Source organism: Mytilus galloprovincialis, chromosome 4 (assembly GCF_965363235.1).
Source record: "Mytilus galloprovincialis chromosome 4, xbMytGall1.hap1.1, whole genome shotgun sequence".
Lineage (NCBI taxonomy): Eukaryota > Metazoa > Mollusca > Bivalvia > Mytilida > Mytilidae > Mytilus > Mytilus galloprovincialis.
In genome coordinates, this window is record NC_134841.1 from 35,744,371 (window position 1) to 35,768,228 (window position 23,858).

Consider the following 23,858-nt stretch of genomic DNA (forward strand, 5'->3'; position numbering starts at 1 on the left):
AAATATGTCTGTTGTTTAATCTTTATCTCTAAGGTCAGGAATATTTAATTTTGCCAAATGGTCAAAATATGCAGTATCCAATCCTGTTTTTTTAAATACATTAAGAGCTAACCTATACCAATTAATATTGAAAAAGAAAAAAAATATGATTATACTGGGACGTATTTAAAGAATAATGCTGAAGGAAAATACCGTTGACTTATTTCTTCATTTATAAATGATTGCAATACCAACACAATCGTTTTTTTCCGAACTTTTAGACAATGCCCTTTTTAGACATGAAATAGTTTGCTCGATAAATTGACAAAAATGATTGAAAGCAATCAACAACCATATATATTGTTGTCATAGAAAATTACAAAAATCGCGGATTCAACTTGTGTTTTGTCGTTCATAACACTGCTTAATGTCCTATTTATGTCTAATCTGTTCTCTATTATGTTGGGACGAGAATACAACGAACGGACAGAACACAGGGAATGACATCTATACTCCTTTTATTAGGTAGGAGTATAAATATTCCGGAAATTTATTATCTAATTTAGGCATCGATCGGATTATATTTATAGAAAAGGGTAATACCATGTTGGATTTCAGGAAATTTACAACTACGTTACATAATTGAAAATCAATACCGGAGAAATGGTTGGTGTTTTCATCCCGTTCCTGGCTAAAATCATAAAAGCTGGAGAACTGATATCGTCACCAAAGATAAAACGGATTCTGGGTGATGGTATGTAATTCATAATTTTCAATGCATGCATTTATTTCCTTTCGTTTTTATATAAATTATTTTAGTTATTTTAAGAAAATTTTAGATTTGCAAACACTATCAGGTGGAACAAATTGAGAATAAAACGTACCATAAAGATATATACGTTCATTGTTTTCAAATTCATTGTTGATGCATTTTTTTATTATTTAAAATGTAATCATGATAATAAATACACATAGTCATGAATTTATTTATTTTGTCTCAAATATTGACGCTCTAGTTGCTATTACTTTCACTTTCTTATTAGTAAACATATATGTATCATAAGATTTACAGGAAATTCAGTGATTAAGGTAATGTTTAAATTTCTTGTTACGGATCAATTGAGTGACTCGTGTTACAAAAATTAAGATGGAAATTGGCGAACATTACAAAATATATCCTATTGAATATATTTGTGTGCAAAGGGCCTCTGGTCTTCATAGCTTTTCTTATTTTCCTTATTAGCCTTAAACCATAATGCAACCAAAGATGTAGGCAACGTTATATTTATAGTTAAGTATAAAAAATGCACAACAGGTCACTGGTGGCAGAATATAAAAAAAATTTAAAGTTTAATTTATACACCCATACCGTATTCATTATATTCAAGAATCAAGAGGTTATGCTTCTCCATCATGATGTTTGATGCTTTCAAAAATCTATTGAATCAAGGGTTACTAGTGTCATAGTTAAATACATCCAAAACAATTAGGAATATACTTGATGTTTTAGATATAGTGTGGATTCATTATTATTCGTTGGTTACCAATTTTTGTTGGTTTCGTGGATACCGTTGAACCACGAATTCAAGCGCGTTGGGGAATTATTGCTCTTTATACCGTGTCGCAGTCACACCAGATCACGAGGCAACGATCGAACTACGATCTCTGAAAAAAAAAATGCAAATTTTGACGATCGTAGTACGATCGTGTAGATCGCAGTAAGGTTGTGGTACATTCGTGGTGAGGTCTTCATGATCGTAATGAGCGTGTTCAACTTTAAACATGTTCAAAACAATCGTGGCGAAAACAGGTCGTAGTAGAAGCGTAGTGAGAGCGCCCTCGGGTCATGGTAAGATCGCAAAACTCGCTGAACCATCGTAACGAAAGCGCGAATCTAGCCGGAGATATTGCGCTACGATCTCACAGCGACGTTACTAACACCTCACTACGACCATCACGTTCTCCCCGCGACCCAACAACGCTCCTTGTACGACTATATGGCGTTTATACCACGCTGTTAAAGACGATAGTCAGTCATTCCCAAAAAATGGGTACAATTCGAATGTAGACACTGTTAAAAAATAAATTTCAACTGAGCAGAGAGAGAGTGTTGTTTTCTTCTGTGTCTATATCTAGTCTGTCATTTTTTTAATTTTTACTTACACCATTTTAGTTGTTTTCTAGTTTTAGCATTTTTTGTAAGACAAGGTAAGTATGAACGTATCGGAGGTTAGTGTTGTATAAAGTCATCTTAAAAATTGCATTAGAGAAAAACACAAGATTTAAATCCAGGCTCATGTGAAATGGATTACATTTACCACCATAGCAAACTGATTTATACGTATTATTCTGTATATATTGAAAGCAAATACCAATTTTAAGGTCTGAATTAATATAGTGTTTAAAAAATATTTCAAATAAGTAGTTTTCACAACTTATTTAGTAATAAATTTAAACTAATGAAATGTTATGCTGTATAATATTTTAGTTTCATAATACAGCTTTCCAGGAAAAACCCTATTATTTATGTTTTGAATCACTTGTATGTATTTTTTATGCTTGTATTAGTCCACACCCCCATCTTTGTTACGGAGGTTGATATCAAACCAGTATCTGAATGCTGATACATAGTAACACTTAACTCTTTAATGCTAGCTTTTCTAAACAATTTATTGACATTACAAACTAAAAAACTGTTTTCTATCAAGTTATATGTTTCTTTTAGTCAAATGGGCTTGTTCTTGTCAAAATCTCCGTAACGATTCATGAACTTTCACTCAAAAATATGTTTTACCTAAACCGAATACTGTTCAACTTAATTGTATTAGCTCTATACAGATAATGTCATCTTCCTTCACACCATAATGTATGTATTATACTCAACTATGAAGTTTTGGAGTCAAAATAGTTTCATTTCGAAAATTTCTATCCTCCGTAACGACATTTAAAACCTCCATAACGGACAATTCCAGTTCTTACCAACAGCAAACATATAAATGAATGTAAATATTGGAATTAAATGACAAACAAGACAACAGAATTAAACATTTTTCTTAGTAAATCGTTATCTAAAAAGAGTAAAGTCCTGTTAGAGAAAAAAAAACTTTTTTTCCTTAAATTTCTATCCTCCGTAACGTAAATCAATGATGTCGTCTATGATTGACATCACCTTTTGATTTTTATTAGTGATAATTGATGAACTGATTTGGTATCTATAACAATGTACAAGAATTTCAATTGGTATGATCGTGTTTACATGCATCTTTAGATTTTTTTTATTTGCATAACCTCCGTTACATTGATGAGTCCTAAATAATCTTGAAAATGTTTGCCATAAACCGCTGTTAAAGTTATGATGGTCGTCGTAATTACACAAGTTGTGTTGTAGACTATTTCAAATCGAAGAAAATGGCTGATATAACGTTCATTAAACGTTATAATGTTGCTCACATAATAGGGAAAAAACAAGTTAACATACCTTTCTCAAAACAACATTTTTTTTTCTCAAAATCTGTATTTTGTTTGTCTGTTTCCTTTATAATAAATGATGTCTGCTACAAAAATGACTTTCGGCAGTGTCGGCAGCCGCTGATACTGATAAAAAAAGTCTTACAACTTAACTTTAAATAACTGCGTCACGGAGGTTATTTAAACGGAGGTTAGTTTTATTTACATTATACATGGAAATATGTAACAATATTGTTGAGTTGCTTTCTCAAAACTGATTATTGAGAAGCTTTATGGGTGCTTTCAATGAAATAATCATCATTTTGATTTGTTCTTGGTTAGTGCGTTCCAAAATACGCGTTACGTAGGTTGGATTCTTATATGCGACAATCGAAAAAAAGAGAAAGAGAAGATTTTTTTTTATTTTTCGTTTCATTGCAATAAAAGTTAAAGGCAGGATTTTAAAATTTGATGTATCAACTTTGCTTAAAGTCACTTTGGGCATGATTTCCAATCATATAAATATGTTTTGACTGTACCTAAAGATACGTTACGGTAGGTTATACGTTTATCGGCGACATTGGTTTAATGGGTAAATCAAAGTGTATATTATAACTTTTGATTCTAAAATATTTTTGTGGATAAAAATCAATACATAGTATCAAATAAAAAAGCAAATATAATCATGATTTAGATGAAATAAAGTATTTTAATTCACACCGATATTTGGAGTTTTTCTTGGCGACATTCGGAATTCGTGTGATTTCCGTATATTGAATAGAAAATCACACAAATATATTTACGATATACATCACAAAAGAATATAATTTTATTTTAGTATACATATTAATCACTTAGAACACGAAAAAGATTATCTGTGACATATGTTAAGCTTGCATTTTGTGGTTATTTGCCGGCGACACTGAAATTTTGTAATTGTACCCATTTTTTGGGAATGACTGTAGTACGATAATATGATGTTGATTTTATTGCTGACAGCGTAGTTAAATCGCGGTATTAACGTGGTAAGATCATAGAAAGATCGTAATAAGAGCGTGCTATAAATGCAGTGGAAACTTGGTAAGATCGTGTTGCAATCGGATAAATCGTAGTATGTTCGTAGTGAGAACATGATGAGCGTAGAAAGATCGTGAAAATAATAGTGAGGTCGCAGAATGAGCGTTGCGATACCGTGGTATGATCGTAACTGGATCGTTGTAGAAGCATAATGAGGACGTAGTAGCATGTTGAAAACAACAAAAAATCTTCATTTTCATGCCGCTCATACCGCGACCTCACCACGATCGGAATTTATTTTAGATCGCGTTGGGCGTGGTTTGATCGTGGTCTAGTTATCTAGTATGACTGGGGAATAAGATCGCTGATATATTTTGGTGCGCACCTGTTTTGATGCATCTCTGATTCTCATTTCTAGTTTTGATTCAGGTATTACTTGCATTTTGATATTCCCTTTCTCTTCGGGTTGTAAAACCTAATATTTATTTTGTCCATTTTTTCGAACTACACGGGAACACACTAGGGACTGTCACATTCGAAGATTATTCTTACTGACACTTAATTGTTCATTTCCGATTTTTCACCTACATTTTATTGCTACTGTTTCCTGACGTGACTTAATCAAAATTAAACTAGAGAGAGTTTTTGTAGATGAAGTTAAGAGACTGAGAAAAAGCAAAACCACAGAGGAAAAGAAAATTCAGGATATTCTAGATATTGTAGATCGTAGTGATAGCTGGGAGACATTTATCGAAGTGCTAAATCAGGATCTTGGTAAATATCTTATACAAATACTAATTTATACCACTAAACACGATTTGACCGTCATTACACAGTTGATATCGCTTAAAATGAAATAAAAGTATTGAGTTGATTGTGACAGGGTATAGGAAGCGCTTTACTGTATTGATAGTTCAAATAAAAAAGGACATTGTGCATGTACACCACTGCAACAATAACAGAATGCTGCTATCTTAAATTCGAGTTCGAGTCACATTTTAAGAACCTATAACTCGAATGGACTCAAACTCATATAGCAAATCCAACTCTTAAGTCGAACTTAACTGAAACTTTTAGTCGAACTCGGACTCTATTTCGAATTCGAACTTTCTAACTCGATGGTTAGCTAGAATTCTAAACTCAATGGCTAGCAATGCTCTCTCCTCCGGTAAAAAATCAATACATCTAAATAAAGGTAAAATGTCTTGCGATTTAAATTAATACCTTTGTTCTTTAGTAAATTCTAAATTTATCTTATTCACAGACTTCACCTTCGCCCCAGACTTACTTTTAAAGCAGTATGACCCTACTGTTGAGACAGACTTGCGAAAAATTGTCGATGGCCTTAAAGAAGATAAAATAGAAACAAAGCAACTATCAGAAGCTCTAGGAAGTCATGAATTGTTGACTGAACAGGATATAAGTACAGAATGTGATAGAGACGACATAGCAGCGTTAATTGTGTTGTTAGACAGAGTTGTCAAACCTCATCCACAGTCCTGGTTCAAAGAATTTCTCGATTGCATGATAGGGATTGGAATGGAGGAAATTGCAAGAAAGATTGACCCGGACATTAAAGGTCAATATCTTTGAAATAATAGGAAATTAAGTCTTTAAATTAAATTGACACAAGAAACACCCCTAGCAAAGGTTTTTCAAATGAGACTGTGATTATGAGTATAAAAGTATCAGATACAGCTTGGCGATAACATAAAGTCATTAAAAAACCATACCCAATTTTATAAAGGATAAGTTTGAATTTAACTTTTGACCGAAATCGTATATAATTTTCCAAAGAAAAGAGGTTACATATATCTACCGTAATAATGACCACAGTAAAAATGTTCCTCGAATAACTTTGAGTTCAGGTATATTAATACCAAAAAATATCGTCAAATTCATCATTCATAACAAGACATAAAACTAATCATTATATACCTTCCAGTGTAGCTTTCCGTGAGGGTATACATCGATTGACGAAAACTCATGTCTTTACTTGTCTGAAGACGAGAGAAGGACAGAATTAACATACTTTTATATTCATTAGCGATCTATTTATGCATGTTTCTGTCCAGAATTATTGGTCGAGGTACTTTCAATAGAGTTTTTGATAACATATTTATTGTGTATTTTCGTACAAAAGACAATACACTGTAAGGAACTTTGCTGTCTTCGTTTACAGGCGCTAGTGATGCTTTGTTAGACGTAAACTTGGATGACCATTGGCGGAAGTTAATTATGGAATTATGCCACGGACAAATTGTAAAGAATGTGACACCCTCTGGTTTATTGACTAATTTAGGACCTATTTTCGATATGGGTATGTGTTTTGAGAAAAATCAGGTATAATAAATTAACTGTGATCATCAAACTAGTAAAAATCTAAAGATAAAAAATTAGATAGAAAATGTATAAGCAACGAAGTTGATACTTTGGATTCATTTTTATTCGTTGGATACAAATTTTCGTGGATTTCGTGGGAACAAGTGAACCAAGAAGTTAAATGTTCAACGAATGACATATTTTATATAGGCATGTGTGCAAACTTTCGCGAAAACCACTCACTAGCATTTGTGTTCTATTATCTTTTTTTTTTTATCTGACAATGTTAAAATATCTTGAACGGTGAAATTTTCGAGTTCTCTTTATGAGGTCCACGGGTTTGAAGTGCATATAAAATACCTAGGAATATGGAACGCATGAATATCCAGTTTCTAGTACGTGTGCTCTGCTGGGCAATGTATACACAATGATACCAACTCATGGGAAATATAGACTTCAAATCTAATGAAGTGTTGTTCAATGAGGGATTGTACTCTTCTAATGATTATTTGTCAAACCGAATTATTTGGAAACGTGAAGTACTGCGGGAGTTTTTGTTGTTAGTTTGAAAAAGTTAGAATAACTAATGTGTCCACATCTGCATCTCTTAAATATATAAAACGTAATTTTTACTTGCAGATGAAAAAAAATCCATTAGATCACTTGAGAGAATGGATTCGCCACAACGTGCAATGGAGAAATTACTGGAAATTTTAGACCAAAAAGAGTATGAAGGAAAATGGCAAATGTTCAAGCAAGCATTGATTGAAGATGGTAAGAGATTATTAACCTCTACCCCATGCATACACACACACCCTTCCCTCCCCAACATTTTCTTCCCAATCTTTCCTATTCAAAAGTGTTTTAACACAACAAATGCTACACGTTAGCCAAAAAAAAAGGAGCAAATTGATTATACATCGTGTAAATAGTGCACTTATTTTAGCTTGATTTATTTTTTGAGGATTGAATCAGATGATTTACCTTTGTTTCATTTTCAATGTTGATATTCTTTTCCTTTAAATAAAAGATCACACACAATTCATACGCTATCCATCTTAGGCTAAGGGGCTAAATTAAAGTTCACATGAATACGGATTTAATTAGGTCGATTTATTCACTAGCTATTGAATAATTCTTCATCAATGTTCCTTAGCTTAATTTGACGAACTTGAACCATACTTGCTGCTTAAATCGAATTATTATTTCAGTGTTTCACTGTCATGTATGATTTAACACAAAAAAAAGTACTTAAAATTAATTTTATATCTCTTAGCTAGTGCCCTTTAAAGAGTACATTGAAACAATTTAAAACTTACATGGTTTAAATTGATTTCTCCATACTACAATGTATATAAATGTGGTCATTTATTAACTCCTCAGTTTATCGCACTAAAATTGTGGCGACAACTAGCAAGTATATACATTTTCTAGTCTCTGAAATGCTAAGGTAAAATGTTTTGACAAAAAAGAGTTTGCTTGAGAAAAAATAAAAAGTTTTGACATGAAAGCAAACAAGATTAAAAAAAAACATCAAATATAACCAATTAGAACAGCTTTACTTAAAGACTGCTGATTAGCAAAGTCATAAGAGCGAATTAATATGTAGATTTTGATAGTAACAATCCTTCAAAAAGGCCTGCATTCAAATCGTTAAACCTAAGATCATTATGGTAAATTGTAAAATTAATTACGTAGAAAACAATACCTTTGAACACAGACCAAGAAAATTAAAATATTGTTTGGAAAACAAGTAGATAGTGTATTTCAACAAAATTTAAATCCCAAGGTGAAATGACTGTAGTTTAATAAAAAGTACAACCAAAACTGTTCACGTTCTTTTCTTTACAGATTATGGATGGGTAAATGAATTCATCGAAGGCGATTTTGTAAAATATGAAGATAACCACACTTGGGAAAATTTGATAAATTTGTTCGAGAAGACATTGTCCGAAAATTTAAGACCATTAGAAATTTTACCATATTTAAGACAAAAGTCTATTTTAACTGATAATGATTCACAAGAGGTAGCGCAGATGTGTAGAAATGTTAGTGAAAATGCAGCTGTGTTTCTGCTTCTGACGTTTCTTCCAAAGCGGAAACCCAACACCTGGTATCCAGATTTCATGAAAATTCTTTATGAAAATGGTTCTGCTCATGTTGTTGAAGTTATAGACTCAGAGAAGTATGAAAGTAAGGAAATATCTATTTCAAATTGTTTTGATATCGGTTTGAGGAAATATACAACGTGTACACTTAACTCTACAACTCATTTGCATAAAATAAAATGTAAAGTAATTTAGACGACCGTTAAATGTGCATGATTTCAGAAAATTGATTTTTTTTCTTTTAGGGGAATAAAAGATTTCACAACAATAACCAAATCTATTAGCTTAACTGTTCTAAACCACAGTATACCAGAGAATAACGTACTCTGCTGAAAAATTTGAATAAACATTGGCACAACTGTAGAATATTGTACAAACTGTTTCCTGTTGCGCTGTGAAACAATATAATCGTTTGCCAAATGTATCTCTTTTCTGCGCTACGTAGATTCAAAAAAGTTAAACCATTTTCCCATCATTCCAATCGCAATGTTTCTATGCGTTCAAAATATTTCATTTAGTAAATGTTATAATCAATCAAGACTGTAGCAGAGTTCAATATATCTTTGTTTAAATTGGATTTTCTTTTTCCCTGTTTTGGTCTTTCTTTTACGTATTTAATGCCATAAAATTATAAAAATCATTAAAAAAAAAACACAATGAAAAATACTATCTAAAACTTCAGGCAAAATTCATTCTGTTCTTTTCAGTAATTGATTACGTGTATCTTTTTCAGAACTGAAAGCTCATAGTTCTGTTTCATCTGACCTCATGGACGTCGATACGATAACAGAGCCAACAGAACCAGACCAGCATAAAATGGAATTTGACACTCAAGAACACTACATGTCTGGTAATATAAAACTCAGTGATTTTTTTTAAAATCAAGGTTTCTTTTTGGTTTATTCAAGGTCATCAAAAGGCAACCAGTGTTTAACTTTTGATATCTTTTATTTTGAATAGATTTCAGTAAAACCCACCGAAAAAACCCTTTTCCAAAAAAACACAAGAGCCACAATTAAAATGTGAGAAAACTGAAAATGTTGATTTATGTATTTAGAACCAAATAAATAAAAGCAAAACTATTGGTATTTGACATAACATAAAATTGTCTTTTTTACAATGTATTCCCAGAAAAAAAAATTTGTAAGTAATATATTAAAAAGATTTGATTATGACAATATGTAAGCAGCTTGAATTTTTAGAAGATATAAAGGATTTCTTTAACAAACAATTTATGCACATGCACACGATGTTGATAAAGGTTTCACACTTTTTTTTATGCTGAAATACTTACATTTAATATTTTTTCTACAGTTACAGAGCAACCACAAATATCAGTTGATAATTTGAGTGCTCCACAGACAGTGGATCAAGTTAGTCAGCAGCCTTCAACAAACTTCAATTTGAATCAAGATGATGAAATTACAAAAGAGAAACTTTTGGCAAAGCAAAAAGATGACGAAAAATACAACAAGCTGTCAGAAGAAGACACAGAATCGCCAACTGATACTGAAAACATAGTGCTGGACTCGCTTTTTGTTAATAATGTGAAGAAAGATATAGCTATGGAAGTTCGCCCTGAAAAAGTGAGCAACATATCGGGATCTCGTAAGTTTACACACAATTTTATTGATTTTTCTCATTAAAAAAAAATTTGCTTTCTGTTATTTTTATCGTGTCATGCTATCGTTTTAAATTTGAAAATCATTTTTTGATATCTATTCCATTCGGTGACCTATAGTAGTTAGTTGACATGTCATTTGGTCTCTTGTGAAGAGTTATCTCATTGGCAATCATACTACATCTTCTTTTTTTATATTTAGAACGGATGTTGTTGCTTTAATAGTTGCATCTGATAATCTATCGCACCGAATTTTTTAAAACATAATCGCTTGCAATTTCCCAAACCTTAGTAGCAATATACTACCTTCATGCACCTGCATATGAAATATTTTTATGGAACATACATTTCCCAATTTATTCGGTATTCAAGAGCATGTAGCAACTCCTCAGACTTTGTTAAACGTCACTAGTGTCAGAGCAGAAAGTTGATGAACCAGGGGTATGCCAATAAACGTCTCGTCCTCTTTCTGAAAACATTTATCGGAAGGTGCCAATACCTTGTTATGCATTCCGTTATTGTGTTGTTGTTCTGTGATAGTTTTTGTATTCTTGTTTTTCATTTTTGCTAATGTGCTTTGGTTTATATGCCTTTTTGTGTTTCTTTCTTACATATGACGTGGCACTGCACTGAAACATCCCGTCATTATGTTATCTTGCCATGGTTAATGTTTGTTAATCTATTTGTTTGGTTTTAAAGTAATTTAAAAAAAAATAACACAATGTTGACTGCTATACCCCTTTTATTGACATTTGTATCTATTATGTCTGTTTGTTTTGACAACACATCATTGTCAATAAAATGAAATGTATATGCGACTGTCATAAGTGAGAGGTTTACCTAGATATCAAACCAGGTTTAATTCACGTTGTCTACATGAAAAATGCTTGTATTAAGTCCGGAATATGGCAGTTTTTTTTTGTATTCAACTATTGAAAATTCGATTAATTTTTTGTGATCAACATAAAAAAATGTTATCGCCTACGTTTTGTTTATGTGCTTGTTTACTTTTTTTTCTATCATACGCATACTATCCCTTAATTTTGATTTCTACCAGAACATAAATGCTTATTTTCAATGAAGATATATTAGAGTAAAAAAGGACACGCAGTAAATTAAAAACTATTAATAGACAGTTAATGTTAATTGCTTTATTCGGTTATTTTTAATGGTTTGTCTTATTCTACATGTAAAAAAAAATTAATATAGTCATGAAGTTCCTATTTCGAAAATTGACATGTTCTCTGTACTGTTATATACCAGTTTTAGTCAAACAAATTTTTAACGACTTTGATTGGCTATACAGTTTTAGTCATGGAAATTTCACAGCAGCTTTAAACAATATTTTGTTACAAGAATTGAAGAAAAAAGCAGAAAGAGGGTAAAATTTCCCAACTAGAAAAACTACTCTTTTATGATTGAAGAGAGTAACAACATCAGCTGAAACGAAAAGTACGGCGAATGAGCTAAAATATCACACTATCAAGACTTGATATGAAATTGGAAAAAATACTTAAAAGAGAGAGTTAGCCGATCAGAATTTTGATTTGACAAAAGGAACCTTTTGTTGAAAATCGGCAACGGAGTCATAAAAACAACTTTAGGAACATATTTTTCCAAATATTGGTTCATTGTATTTAGTAGTTCCTTTGAAGAAGATTAATATACATAGAACAGATTACAGCAACCGACGAATGACGACGAAATGACAATAGCTAAAACGGCCTTTAGTTGTGTAGTTTATTTCGAAAAAGACTTTCAGTTAAATAATATATAATTTTTGCTGCTGCACTGTTCTAAACAAAAATCATCGATGCAATCTTGATTATCGCATTAGTGATTAACAACTCATGTGCCATATTATTATACCTCACGCAACGAAGTTGCGAAGGGTATAGTGTTTTGATCCGTCAGTCCGCCCGTCAGTTGTGTTCCTCTGAAACAAAACAACAGAATTTCATGAAACCTTTTTTAATAAGGACATAATATGTAGATGTGCATATCGACAGGAAATTATGATTCGGTTTTTTTTCTAGGAGTTACGCCCCTTTGAAATTATTGGCTTCAATATACTTCTGCAACGATAACAGAATTTTATGAAACTTTGTAGATAATAAGACATACTATGTAGCTATGCATATCGACAGGGAATTATGATTAATTTCTTTTCTAGGAATTACGCCCCTTTGAACTTATTTGCTTCAATATTCTTCTGCAACAGTTTGTAATCGGGACTCCTCTGAAACCACATAACAAAATTTCATGAAACTTTGAAGATAATAAGGACATACTATGTATATCGACAGGGAACTATTATTCATTTCTTTTCTAGGAGTTACGCCCCTTTGAACTTATTTGCTTCAATATACTTCTGCAACAGTTTGTCATCGCAACTCCTCTGAAACAGCACAACAGAATTTCATGAAACTTTGTTACGATTCATTTTTTTTTCTTACAGTTATTTTATTTGTCCAGTGGCAATGTTGGGACGTGGGGTATGTAAGTGCGCTCACTAAGGTTCTTTGATATTATGAGAATTAATGTCCGTCAAGCATTATTGTTTCAGTTACAACCGTTGGTATAGAAGACTTTACTACCAAACAGATGAGCAAAAAGAGTGATTTTGAAATGTCTTGTACATGTAATATGTCCGTACCAACCGGAGAGCAAAGATGTATGTTCCATCTTGGTAGTGATTTTTATGTCACTGTAAATATATATAGAGGTGCTCTACAGATACATATCCGACAGTTTTACAAATCTGAAGAAAATTTATGTCCTTCGAAGAAAGGTGTGGCATTTACTTTACAGAGATGGTTGAAACTTGAGGATTGTTACAAAACGTTGGATGCGTTGATGGAGCAATGCCTAACTTGTTCTTTGGAATCCAAGCATGTGATTGATTTAGGCGGAAGTATATATGCAACAGTGGTTCCTTTGTATAAAACAGTTGATCTAAGACGTTTCTGGATCCCAAATGGAAAAACCAAACTTAAGGCAACGAGAAAGGGAATTTCTTTAGATAAAACTAAGTGGAACAATGTAAAAGCAGCAATTTCAATAATTCGTAATTATGTTCCAGAATTAAATGATGTTCAACTTTTGAAATAAAGTGTACAGGACAGATAGAACTTACTTTATATCATATTTACTTAAAAATATATTGTTACTTAAATTGAACTGTAAAGTATGTTAAGTGAATAAATAAAAACATAAAAATATAATTTGCACAATAGTATTTGTTTTAACTCACCTGGCCCAAAAAACTCATCATTTGGCTCAATCGTTTCAAAAAACTTCTCCTCTGGTTTGACTTGGCGAAATTTAATAAAACTTTTCAACAATATTATTTCAGTATTTAGTAAGAAAATGTGTCCAATGATCCCGCTTGCAAACCAACATGTTGACATGGCTAAAATACAGCATAGGGAAAACATGGGACTGTGTCTATTATCTTGAAAACCGCTTTCAAAAGAGAAAATCTGACAGTGGCTGAAATGTTCTAAATAATTAGATCTACTTATTTTCCGACTACATCAAAACTGTACGCTTGAATGACGCATTTTACCATTATTTATCAGTTTTGAATTTTATCTTTAAAATTATGATATATAGACAGAGACTTTAAAAAGAAAAAAATATCAGCGAGACAAGATCGTAATATGATTCTTCATTGTCAATTTCGTCAAACGACAACTAGTTGTGAGTTATATAATTGTCCTTTTTTTCTAATTTGCCTGATATCTGAAAAACTATTATAATAGATAGATAGAAACTTAATTAAGCAACAATTATAGGCATAACAAGAGCTTTACGAATAAGCTACATTGTCGATATCGTTTGAAGACCACTTATTGGAGTTTTTGCTTTTTAAATTCTATTTTTACCAATATTTTCGCCTAATGACTGAAACACTATTTAGATAGATTTGGTATTACTATACTAACTAAGTATAATAGTACCAGAATATATGCTTAAATGAACAAGAACAAAAAATACCAGCCAGACAACTAAAATGAACCAAACTTATCAGCAAGACAAGATCTACAAACAAGTCAACATTCTGACGACTCATTTTTAGAGTTGTTAAAATTTAATGACTTCTGCTACAATAACTATAGACTACCCAATGCTATACTCATAACCAGAGCCTCGTAAATCTAAAGTTTCAAATTATATACCCACACGAAAGTGTCACACGTTTATTCGAGCCGGCTATTTCATGCTGCATGATTATATCCCATGAAGCGCGGGAAAATAAATGACGGTCTATGCGCAGAAAAATAGAAATTCAGTTTCTGCAAATGGTCGACATTACATGATTTTACCTGTTTTGTATTGCGTTTTTGCCTATATCCGAAAAATTGTGAAAGATAGATAGAAATTTAAATTAGTAAAACTGATTATCAAGACAAGATCTACAAATATGTCTACTGGCTGAAATCTGGTGATTACTCCTTGTTGGAGTTATTAGTATTTTTAAATGACGATTTGTTTTACTATTTTTATTGTTCTGCTTCTCATGTTGAACAAAAACGTGTTGTAAAATGGAAAACATGATCAGCAATACTTGACCTACAAATTATTCAACATAGTCAGTCGACTACTTATTAAAGTTTATGTTCTTTAGTGACGAGTTTTACGAATATGTTACGTGTCTGTCTATTAACAATTAAAGATATATTACATTTAAATATTCTAAAAATGATAAGCAGGACAAGACCTACAAATGAGTCAAATTTTCTGAAAACATTTAGTTTTGTTTCTAGCAGTAATTGTCCTTAAATGACAAGTTTTATGCCCATTTTATGATTCGGGCAAAATTAAAGAAGATTGAGATAAACTGTGATAGAATAAATGATCAGCAATACAATTTCTGACAATATTGTTTACTGCTTATTCCGATGTTGTGCTGGTACACCACTGTCGTATTAGATATAGGGAGCGCAGATCGTTCGCAAACATGTTTAACCCCGCCAAATTCTGTATGTGCTAGTCAAACAACTTGACCCTGTATTTTTTCTCATTAATTTTGATTATTGACAATTGTTTTGGAAAAACCCACAATTGACTTCTCCAATCTACCTTAGATGCGTAATATAATACATAAACCAAATGCTAAAGACTCGTCCAGTGCCTGTTTTCATTCGGACATTAATATGCAGAAGAAACAAGTTTATGATTAGAAAGAAAATATGACAAAGAGACTATCACACATCTAGAAAAACTGCAATTTTGACATTTTAATTATAATGAAAACTGATGACAATTAAAAAAAGCTAGAATTTCGGAGTAATTTCATGCGTCGAATGTTTTTATAGTGAATAGTCAAACAGAGAAATCAGTTGAACACATTTTATTTAACGATCAACCAATAATATTCAAACACAATATGAATGAGTGAGTTCAGTAAAGTATATGAACAGGATTTGTCCAATTTTGTGTTTATCTTTAATTAAAGGAAAACAACCAAGTAGTTAATTTTGAAAAGAGTTATTTTTCTCATGTCTCTTACACTATCATAGGGTTCTAACATTCACATGTATTTTATTGATGTATTGGTAATAAAAAGATACGAGGCTTATAATATGGCACGTTAGGAGCGCGCTCACATGGATCTTGTTATTGATAAATTAGTAGATAACCAAATATGTAAATCTATGTTATACAGTTATTCTCACTTTGTCTTTGGTCTTTGGAAACATGATTTATCTATAATAGCTAGTTATTGGCATTTAACTTTGAATTAGCATGTGGATAAAATGCGAGTAGTCTTTGAAAGACAGGTCGTGTACTTTGTCTTTATGTCTGTTTTGTTCTTCAAAAGTCAAATCCTACCAAACTGAATCTACAACTGGTTCTTATATCATACAGCACGGTAGATTTAAAACAACTAAGTTCTGGCACAACAACCGGATAGATCTTTGTCAAAATATTTTGTCATAATTTATCACAGGTTATCCTCAGCAGTATGCTCATATTTGTGGTCATCAAATAATTTGTATTGGTTTCTCTATTATAGTTCATTCTAATGCAATTAGTTTGTAACGATACTTTTCATTGGATGTTGACAAATATTTTAAGAGGTTAGATTCCACGTTCAACCAGTCCGTAACCAAGAAAGCCACCATTTTGAATTCCGATTTGGTTGGGGTATGTATGTAATTTTGTCAATTATAGTTCAATCTATTGTAGGTTTAGATAAATAATTTCTGTGAATTAAACGCCTGTATTTTTTTTTATATATTTTAACAGCATATGATGCAGTTGGAAATGACGATCCAGATTCCGACACTGATAATGAGATAGTGAAAGAAGAACTACGCCTAAGAGGGTATCAAATGGAGTTGGCGAAACCTGCATTAGACCACAAAAACTGCATTATTGTGGCACCAACTGGAAGTGGGAAGACATATGTAGCACTGAAAATAATACAGGTGATTAAGCTAGAATTCAGTTCAAAATTTGTCATTTTGTTATTGAAAGACACATAGTGTCTATAACAAAAGTGTGGTGTTAAAATATTACTTTCATACGTGTTGCTAGTGCAACTGAAAGACTTAAAAATAACTTTGTTTTTCATGATTTTTTTTGTTCACTTGGAGATATTAATCATATTAGCCTTGTCTCTAGAATATGTTTTGAATTTTTTTATATTTGTCAATAGACAGCATTGACATATTTTTATGATTTGTTTTCAGGATCATATGGATAAGACTACTGACAGATTTCCTAAAGTTGTGTTCTTAGTAGAGCAAAGTGCCCTCGCCAAACAACAGGCTGATAAATGTAAAAAGTATCTATCAAACTACCGTGTAAAACTAATCACTGGGGAAATACAGAGAGATGCGAAGATACCAAAATCATTATCTTCATGGTTAAATAAGTAGGTATACTTGATCATTTAGTTTTTACAAATAACACGGAGTACTCTTTCAGTTTGTGAAAATAAAGTATTTTCAAATAGTTTAGATTAAGTGCAATAATGCATATTAAAATAAATATTATTATATTCAATTTGTTTTTTAAATTTGAAATTTTGATCAATCTTGAAGAAATTAGTATGACCCCCTCCCCCTTCCAAAAAAAAAAAAAGAAAATCACAAAAATAAACTGTTATATAGTAGGGTGCCCAGTATCGAAAAAGACGTTTAGTTAACGAGTTTAAGTTAACGGATAACACGGGGCTATTATTATATGCAAACTATTGGAAAATCATATTTTCGAATCATAAATGCCGTCGTAACCTCCCGTGGTCACGTTTTCAAAATTTTGTGGTTTCTTAGGGTACCCTTAAATACCTCCTCATCTTCAACACCAAAAATTAAATTATAATATTGCTTTCTGTGTTATTTGTTCAAATGATACTTATCATTTAGCTTAAAAATTTAATTTATCATATATCGAAAGCTGAAAAGATTTATATAATTTAAGTATAAGTATTTCATGATTTTAGTAAGACTATTTTTTAAGCTGAAATTTACCACATTTGAACGAAAGAAAAATTATTGCGTGTTACTTTATCGGGATTTTTACTCAGATTACATCAATAAGACGTGGTTCATATGTGTGCCAAATATCTTTCATGTAATGTTAATCCGTGAGAAGAAAATAGCAATTTAAAACACAAATTTAGTGATAATTCTGCTTTGATTCAAACACGTTTTTCTCGTGCCGTTAATCGTTTTGTAGCTTACACTATCAGGTCACTAACTAGGACAATTGTCACTAACTTAATTTCTCTTTTTTTCTTGTTGTATGGTCAATTTGTATGTTTTGAATAGTCCAGTTTGTTTGAAGATCGTTGTTTTGTTTTAGTAAATATTTTTTTTTTGTTTTTATAACTTTAATTGTTTTTTTGAATTGATAGTTTTGTTATAATTGTAATATACAAATCAAATCCTTCGGTCACGTTTCAGACCCGGAATATTGCACACATTCAAAGTCCTGTTAAAGAGGGGGAGCATGGGGGGTCCCTATAACAGCAAAACAGCAAATTGATTTGGCTCATAACAGATAACAAGGAATTAAAATGGACAAAAACAGATAACAGTAAATGAAATATTAAAATAATTCAGTCTTTGACAAATCAGTATTTCTTATTACGGATATAATCCTTTGTAATGCATTCCATTTTCTATGACTATGTTTTTAGTATTAATTTATGTATCTAGAATGTTTTTAAATTACTACTCTATATATTATAATATTTTTTATACGCTCGTTTACGGAACGTATTATGGTATACTGTTGTCCGTCTGTTGTCAACATGTCGGACATTAACTCAAAAACTCTTTCACCAATTTGCATTAAACTTTGGGAAATTGTTTATATCTATTGACATGAGCTCCCTTTTGTTTTTTTTTTTTTTTATAAATTTTAGATTTTAAGTTTCTGGATAATGGGCTTTTATTCAATAAAATTGGTGTTTTTTTTCAGTTTTCTGATAATATCTCAAAAATGCTTTCACAAAGCAAGAAATTTTGGTGAATTGTTTATATCTATTAACACGAGGTCACTTTCAATTTTTATAAATTTTAGATTTTACGTTTCCGAGTTTCCGGGTTTAATTACTTAAAAAGGGGGGATTTTCCAGTTTTCAGACATTAACACAAAAATGTTTTCAGCAGTTCTCATGAAACTTTGCTGAAATGTTTATATCTATTGTTGTAAACTCTCTTTCGATTTTTATTAATTTTAGATTTTATGTTATTGAGTCAAGGGATTTTATTCATTAGAAAAAGGTGGTATTTTCTAGTTTTCAAAAATAACTCAAAAATGCTTTCAGCAGTTCTCATGAAACGTTGGTGTATTGTTTATATATATTGACTGAAGCTCCCTTTGTTGCTAATAAAAAAATGACCTAAAAGAGTTTGAGTATTCTGACTTTTTCTAAATGACCATTTAATGAGGTGTGTGAATTTTTATTAATACGACTATGAGGCAAAGTGGTATTTAGGGTAGCAAAATCAAAAGCACCAATTATAAGCATGCAATTTATCAAGTACTTCGAACGAATTTTGACACTCCAAAAGCAATTTATTCCACTATTTTCAAAGGCCTTATTTGAACATTTTTTTATCACCTGAGGTTTTTGATTGTACCAAGTGTACTAGTAAGTAGAATACATAGTTTAGTAGGGAACCAATGGCTTGAAAAGAAAGAAATCTTTGTTTGTAATGAGTTATGTGCAGCTTCGGACCCAAGTACATGGTTGGAACTTTCATTGTACAATGCATTTGGTTCTGCTTTGAAAAGAATCACAGAGCTGAGTCTATGTACCATATTATATAAAAGGTTAACTGGTTGTTAGGACCTAGTCCTTAATTGAGATCCTAGTCAGATATTCCTGGCCATATGTTTTCCTTTTTGTCATATTAAGAATTGTTTTAATTTAATACGTTCGTACGGGAAACAAGGAACATTATTCTCATACAAAAAATTAAGATAATTCTAAATACACATTCATAAAAAAAAAATGGAATTTATTACAAAGGATAATTATAAGATATACTTGAATTGTCCTGGACCTCACTTCTGTGATGGGTAAATATTAATCCTTCTCTGAATACGGGACAAACATATTAGTAGTGGTAGACCCCAATGTCCAATGATATTCAATTTATACCGAATATTGACTGTAAAAAAAATGCTAACATTCCAATTTTCAATAACAGTTAACAACAAATACATTATCACAATAACAGATAACAAAAAAACTAATAGCCCAATAAAAGCTAACAAAGAATAAGACAATAACAGCTAACAGCAAATATATTTTCAAAATAACAGATAACAAAGAATTAAATTGCCCCATAACAGCATAACAGTTAAACCCCTTGCCCCCCCTCGACGTTAAACTATGTCCATCAAGCCCTAAATGAAGAAGGAATGAAATACAATGGAATGATGTGTGTTATATGTCATGGTTGTTCTACTGAATTTCTTATAAATATGCGAGGAATTAGCAGAAACAAAAGTTTCATCGATGCTATGGGAGCACGGAAAGATCATGTATATTTTAGTATATTGCATGATGCTTCAGACCTATACCATATTCGGTAGTCAACATTTCGGTGTTGACATGAATATCAATAATGTGGTCATTTTTATAAATTTCCTGTTAACAAAACTTTGATTTTTTTCGAAAAACTAAGGATTTTCTTATCCCAGGCATAGATTACCTTAGCCGTATTTGGCACAACTTTTTGTAATTTTTGGATCCTCAATGATCTTCAATTTTGTACTTGTTTGGCTTTATAAATATTTTGATATGAGCTTCACTGATGAGTCTTATGTAGACGAAACGCGCGTCTGGCATACTAAATTATAATCCTGATACCTTTCTTTCATAACTATTCGCACTGATGATTAAAAAATATTTTACTACCATTCTTGCTGTAAATCTAACACTAGCAGACACAAATGCAGTTATGTTAAAGATTAATCAAGTTCTTGTTCGTCTGTAAAAGTGTGTCAGGTCTAATATAGAAGGTCGTCAAATTCCTGTCTGGAAAAAGTTTCTTTGAGACAGTGAGAACCAGCAGGCCTTAATCAGATTTCTTGGCGAATCGATTGTTCAGCATCATGGTAGATCAGCAGTTACTTTGATATATGAGGAAGTCATTTATCTAGCTAGCACTTCAAAGTACCCTAAATCTGCTCAGAAGGAGTATTCAGGTTTTAAAAATTGTTTTGTACGCCCGATGAAGTAAATACCCGCATGATTTTACATGCTATTCATGTAGACAAAGAGATCGGTGTGAAAGGAATGAATGGTACTAGGATAATAATAATAAAGTCACAAGATACAGCTGTTCTGGTCTTATGCGTTCATTACTTCATCCCCTCCATGAAACATACGCATGAGCTATGGTTTCAAACAGGCACTTTCACTTGTACACACGATTTGTGCCGCTATATACCTGTCCACGAAATATGTAAAATCTCGGGTTTGCCATCTGTAACATCCTACCAGCCGCATATGCTGTAACATGATGCGATACAACGTCATCCCTGGTTATGATAGGTAAGCGCACTGTTTCTCAGTCTTGAAGGACAACCAATATGATTTCACCGATTTATCAAACCTTTTGAATTGTGACATCGATGAATCGATATATGCAGCTCGAGATCTTTTTGTTAGGTTGAATGATCTTAAGTCAAAACTCAAAATAGATCATTTTGACCAGAACAAATTGATCTTAAAAATGGCTAAAATTGTCTGTCCTATGGTCGGGTTTTTGTCTCTTTGACACATTCATCATTTCCATTCTCAATTTTACAATTTACAATTTCTCCCTTGTCAAACTTCCTCCTTGTGAATCTTTAAACAATATGTAATAAGAGCTTCACTCCAGAGATAATTGATGTCTTCACATATAGCAAAACTACCCTACATTCTCCTCTTCAGTTCGGATGGAAAAGAGGAATGACTTGTTCTAGTCTATCTCGAAGGTCAGATGTCATATGGATTTCTGCAAGATTAAGTTTGTACTTGTAAGGGAAAATCCGAGTTTTCAAAGGGTCGCATTTGCTTCGAACAAAATCTATCATGTACAGATTTATGCCCATGTTTGGCAAATTACACAGGTCTAAATATAAATACTCTTCTGGTTGCAGTTAAAAACATTCATGACGACGAAGATGACGATGTATGAGATTTCATTTTTTTGTTTGTACCTTATGAATCATTGTTAGCTATCGAATGAAAATTAAGCAGTCCATAATAACATCTAAACAATAAATAAAACATCTACTCAATTTTGAAATCGTTAGAAATATAGTAATAATCTATCTAGTGGGGAAAGATATTTTAAAATAACAACAAAAAACCCTGCCATATGGTCTCTGACTTTGACGTGGTTGGTGGCCTTAAACTACAGAAGACCATAGAACGTAGTAGGTAATACTAGCTTCGATCATAATTTTCTATTTGCATTTGTTCTTTTTTTTTCGTGTTTTTGTCATGCTGTTGTCAGTTTGTCTTCATTTTATAAGTTTCTAATGTCCCTTTAGGTTTCTCACGCATTTTTGTTTGCAATTGTTTATAAAACACATCGGTGATGTACATAACCCTCTCCCTTATTATATTTTGGAATACTTGTAAACGTTATAGCCAATTGTCGCTCATTCAGTCATCTGTATATGTAGGATGGGATGATTTACCTGTTTCTTATAGACGTTTTGTTTTCATAACTTTAACCCCCCTTTTTCTCCATTTGCAGTGGTTTTTACTTCTGTTAAGCAAAGCTATACACAGAGCTTTAAATTCAACCAAGTTCGACGTTAATGTTACACAATTCGAAACAAATCATTAATATATACTCTTTCATACCCAATAACAGAAATTTGATATTTACCTAGGAATTGATGAATACCTTACTATTAAATGACGTGAAAAACACTTTTTGTTTTCGACAATTTATTAAAGTTAAGATCTAAAAAACATCTTTAGATCTTACTTGTAATGAATTGAGCACAAAAATTTCCAATTTAGAAATTGAAATAGGTCAAGGTCACTGTTATTTAACAGCTGTTTGAAAATTTCAAACTTACACCCTATATGCAAAAAAGTCAATCTAAAGTCATTTTCGGTGATAAAAATATAGAATAAGTTCTAAATGTAGATACAAAAAATAGTTTTCTATAAATCAATTGTTTTTATTTTGCTCCAAACGCATATGTGTAGGAGAAACAAGCTATGTAAATGTGACTGTGCATTTTTCTAGAATTTTAGCTTTGACCTTTGACCCTAATTTAAAAAAAACATGACCACGGCAGACAACGACTACAACGGTATTTCGATAAGGTTTGTTCTCCTCTTTCCAAAAAAAATAAATATAAAATATAGCTGTGTGTTATTCCGTTAAGGCAAATCGATCAAATTTGTTGATTGGGCACCCTACTAATACTTAATTACATGAAATTTGCATCTCTAGTTAGAATTAATGACTCCTTTCGTGGTTGTAAACACTGTAGTTTTCATATTTTCATATCCCATTTATTAGCATTATGTTTTATGCTCTGAGGTACCTTTCGTTCGTTCGTTTGTCCGTCCGTCCGTCCGTCTGTTCCCCTTCAGGTCAAAGTTGTTGGTCAAGGTAGTTTTTGATGAAGTCGAAGTCCAATCAACTTTTACACATGTTCGCTATGATATGATTTTTCTAGTTTTATTGCCAAATGATAGTTTTGACCCCTATTTTACGGTCAACTGAACATAATAGTGTACTATGGACTCATTCTTGTTGTTTCATAAATCAATGAGGGATTACTAAGTGCCCTATAATCATGATTTTATATGTTTAGAAAAGATAACATGAACATTATCTCTGGGATCAGAGAACTCATCACAAATTTTCTGT

At 31.8% G+C, this 23,858-nt stretch overlaps 1 protein-coding gene across 1 annotated transcript in view; it reads left to right on the forward strand.

The window, feature by feature from the left end:
• The first annotated feature begins 588 nt into the window (after positions 1-588).
• Positions 589-23,858, forward strand: part of LOC143072006 (antiviral innate immune response receptor RIG-I-like) — a 34,050-nt gene continuing 10,780 nt past the window's right edge. Inside the window, exons 1-10 of the mRNA XM_076246752.1 lie at positions 589-733; positions 5,095-5,217; positions 5,708-6,022; positions 6,626-6,763; positions 7,405-7,539; positions 8,617-8,958; positions 9,607-9,723; positions 10,188-10,481; positions 16,750-16,931; positions 17,196-17,380. Of these exons, the coding sequence (XP_076102867.1) occupies positions 643-733; positions 5,095-5,217; positions 5,708-6,022; positions 6,626-6,763; positions 7,405-7,539; positions 8,617-8,958; positions 9,607-9,723; positions 10,188-10,481; positions 16,750-16,931; positions 17,196-17,380 (1,922 nt within the window). The 5' untranslated portion in view covers positions 589-642. The remainder of the gene's footprint in view (positions 734-5,094; positions 5,218-5,707; positions 6,023-6,625; positions 6,764-7,404; positions 7,540-8,616; positions 8,959-9,606; positions 9,724-10,187; positions 10,482-16,749; positions 16,932-17,195; positions 17,381-23,858) is intronic.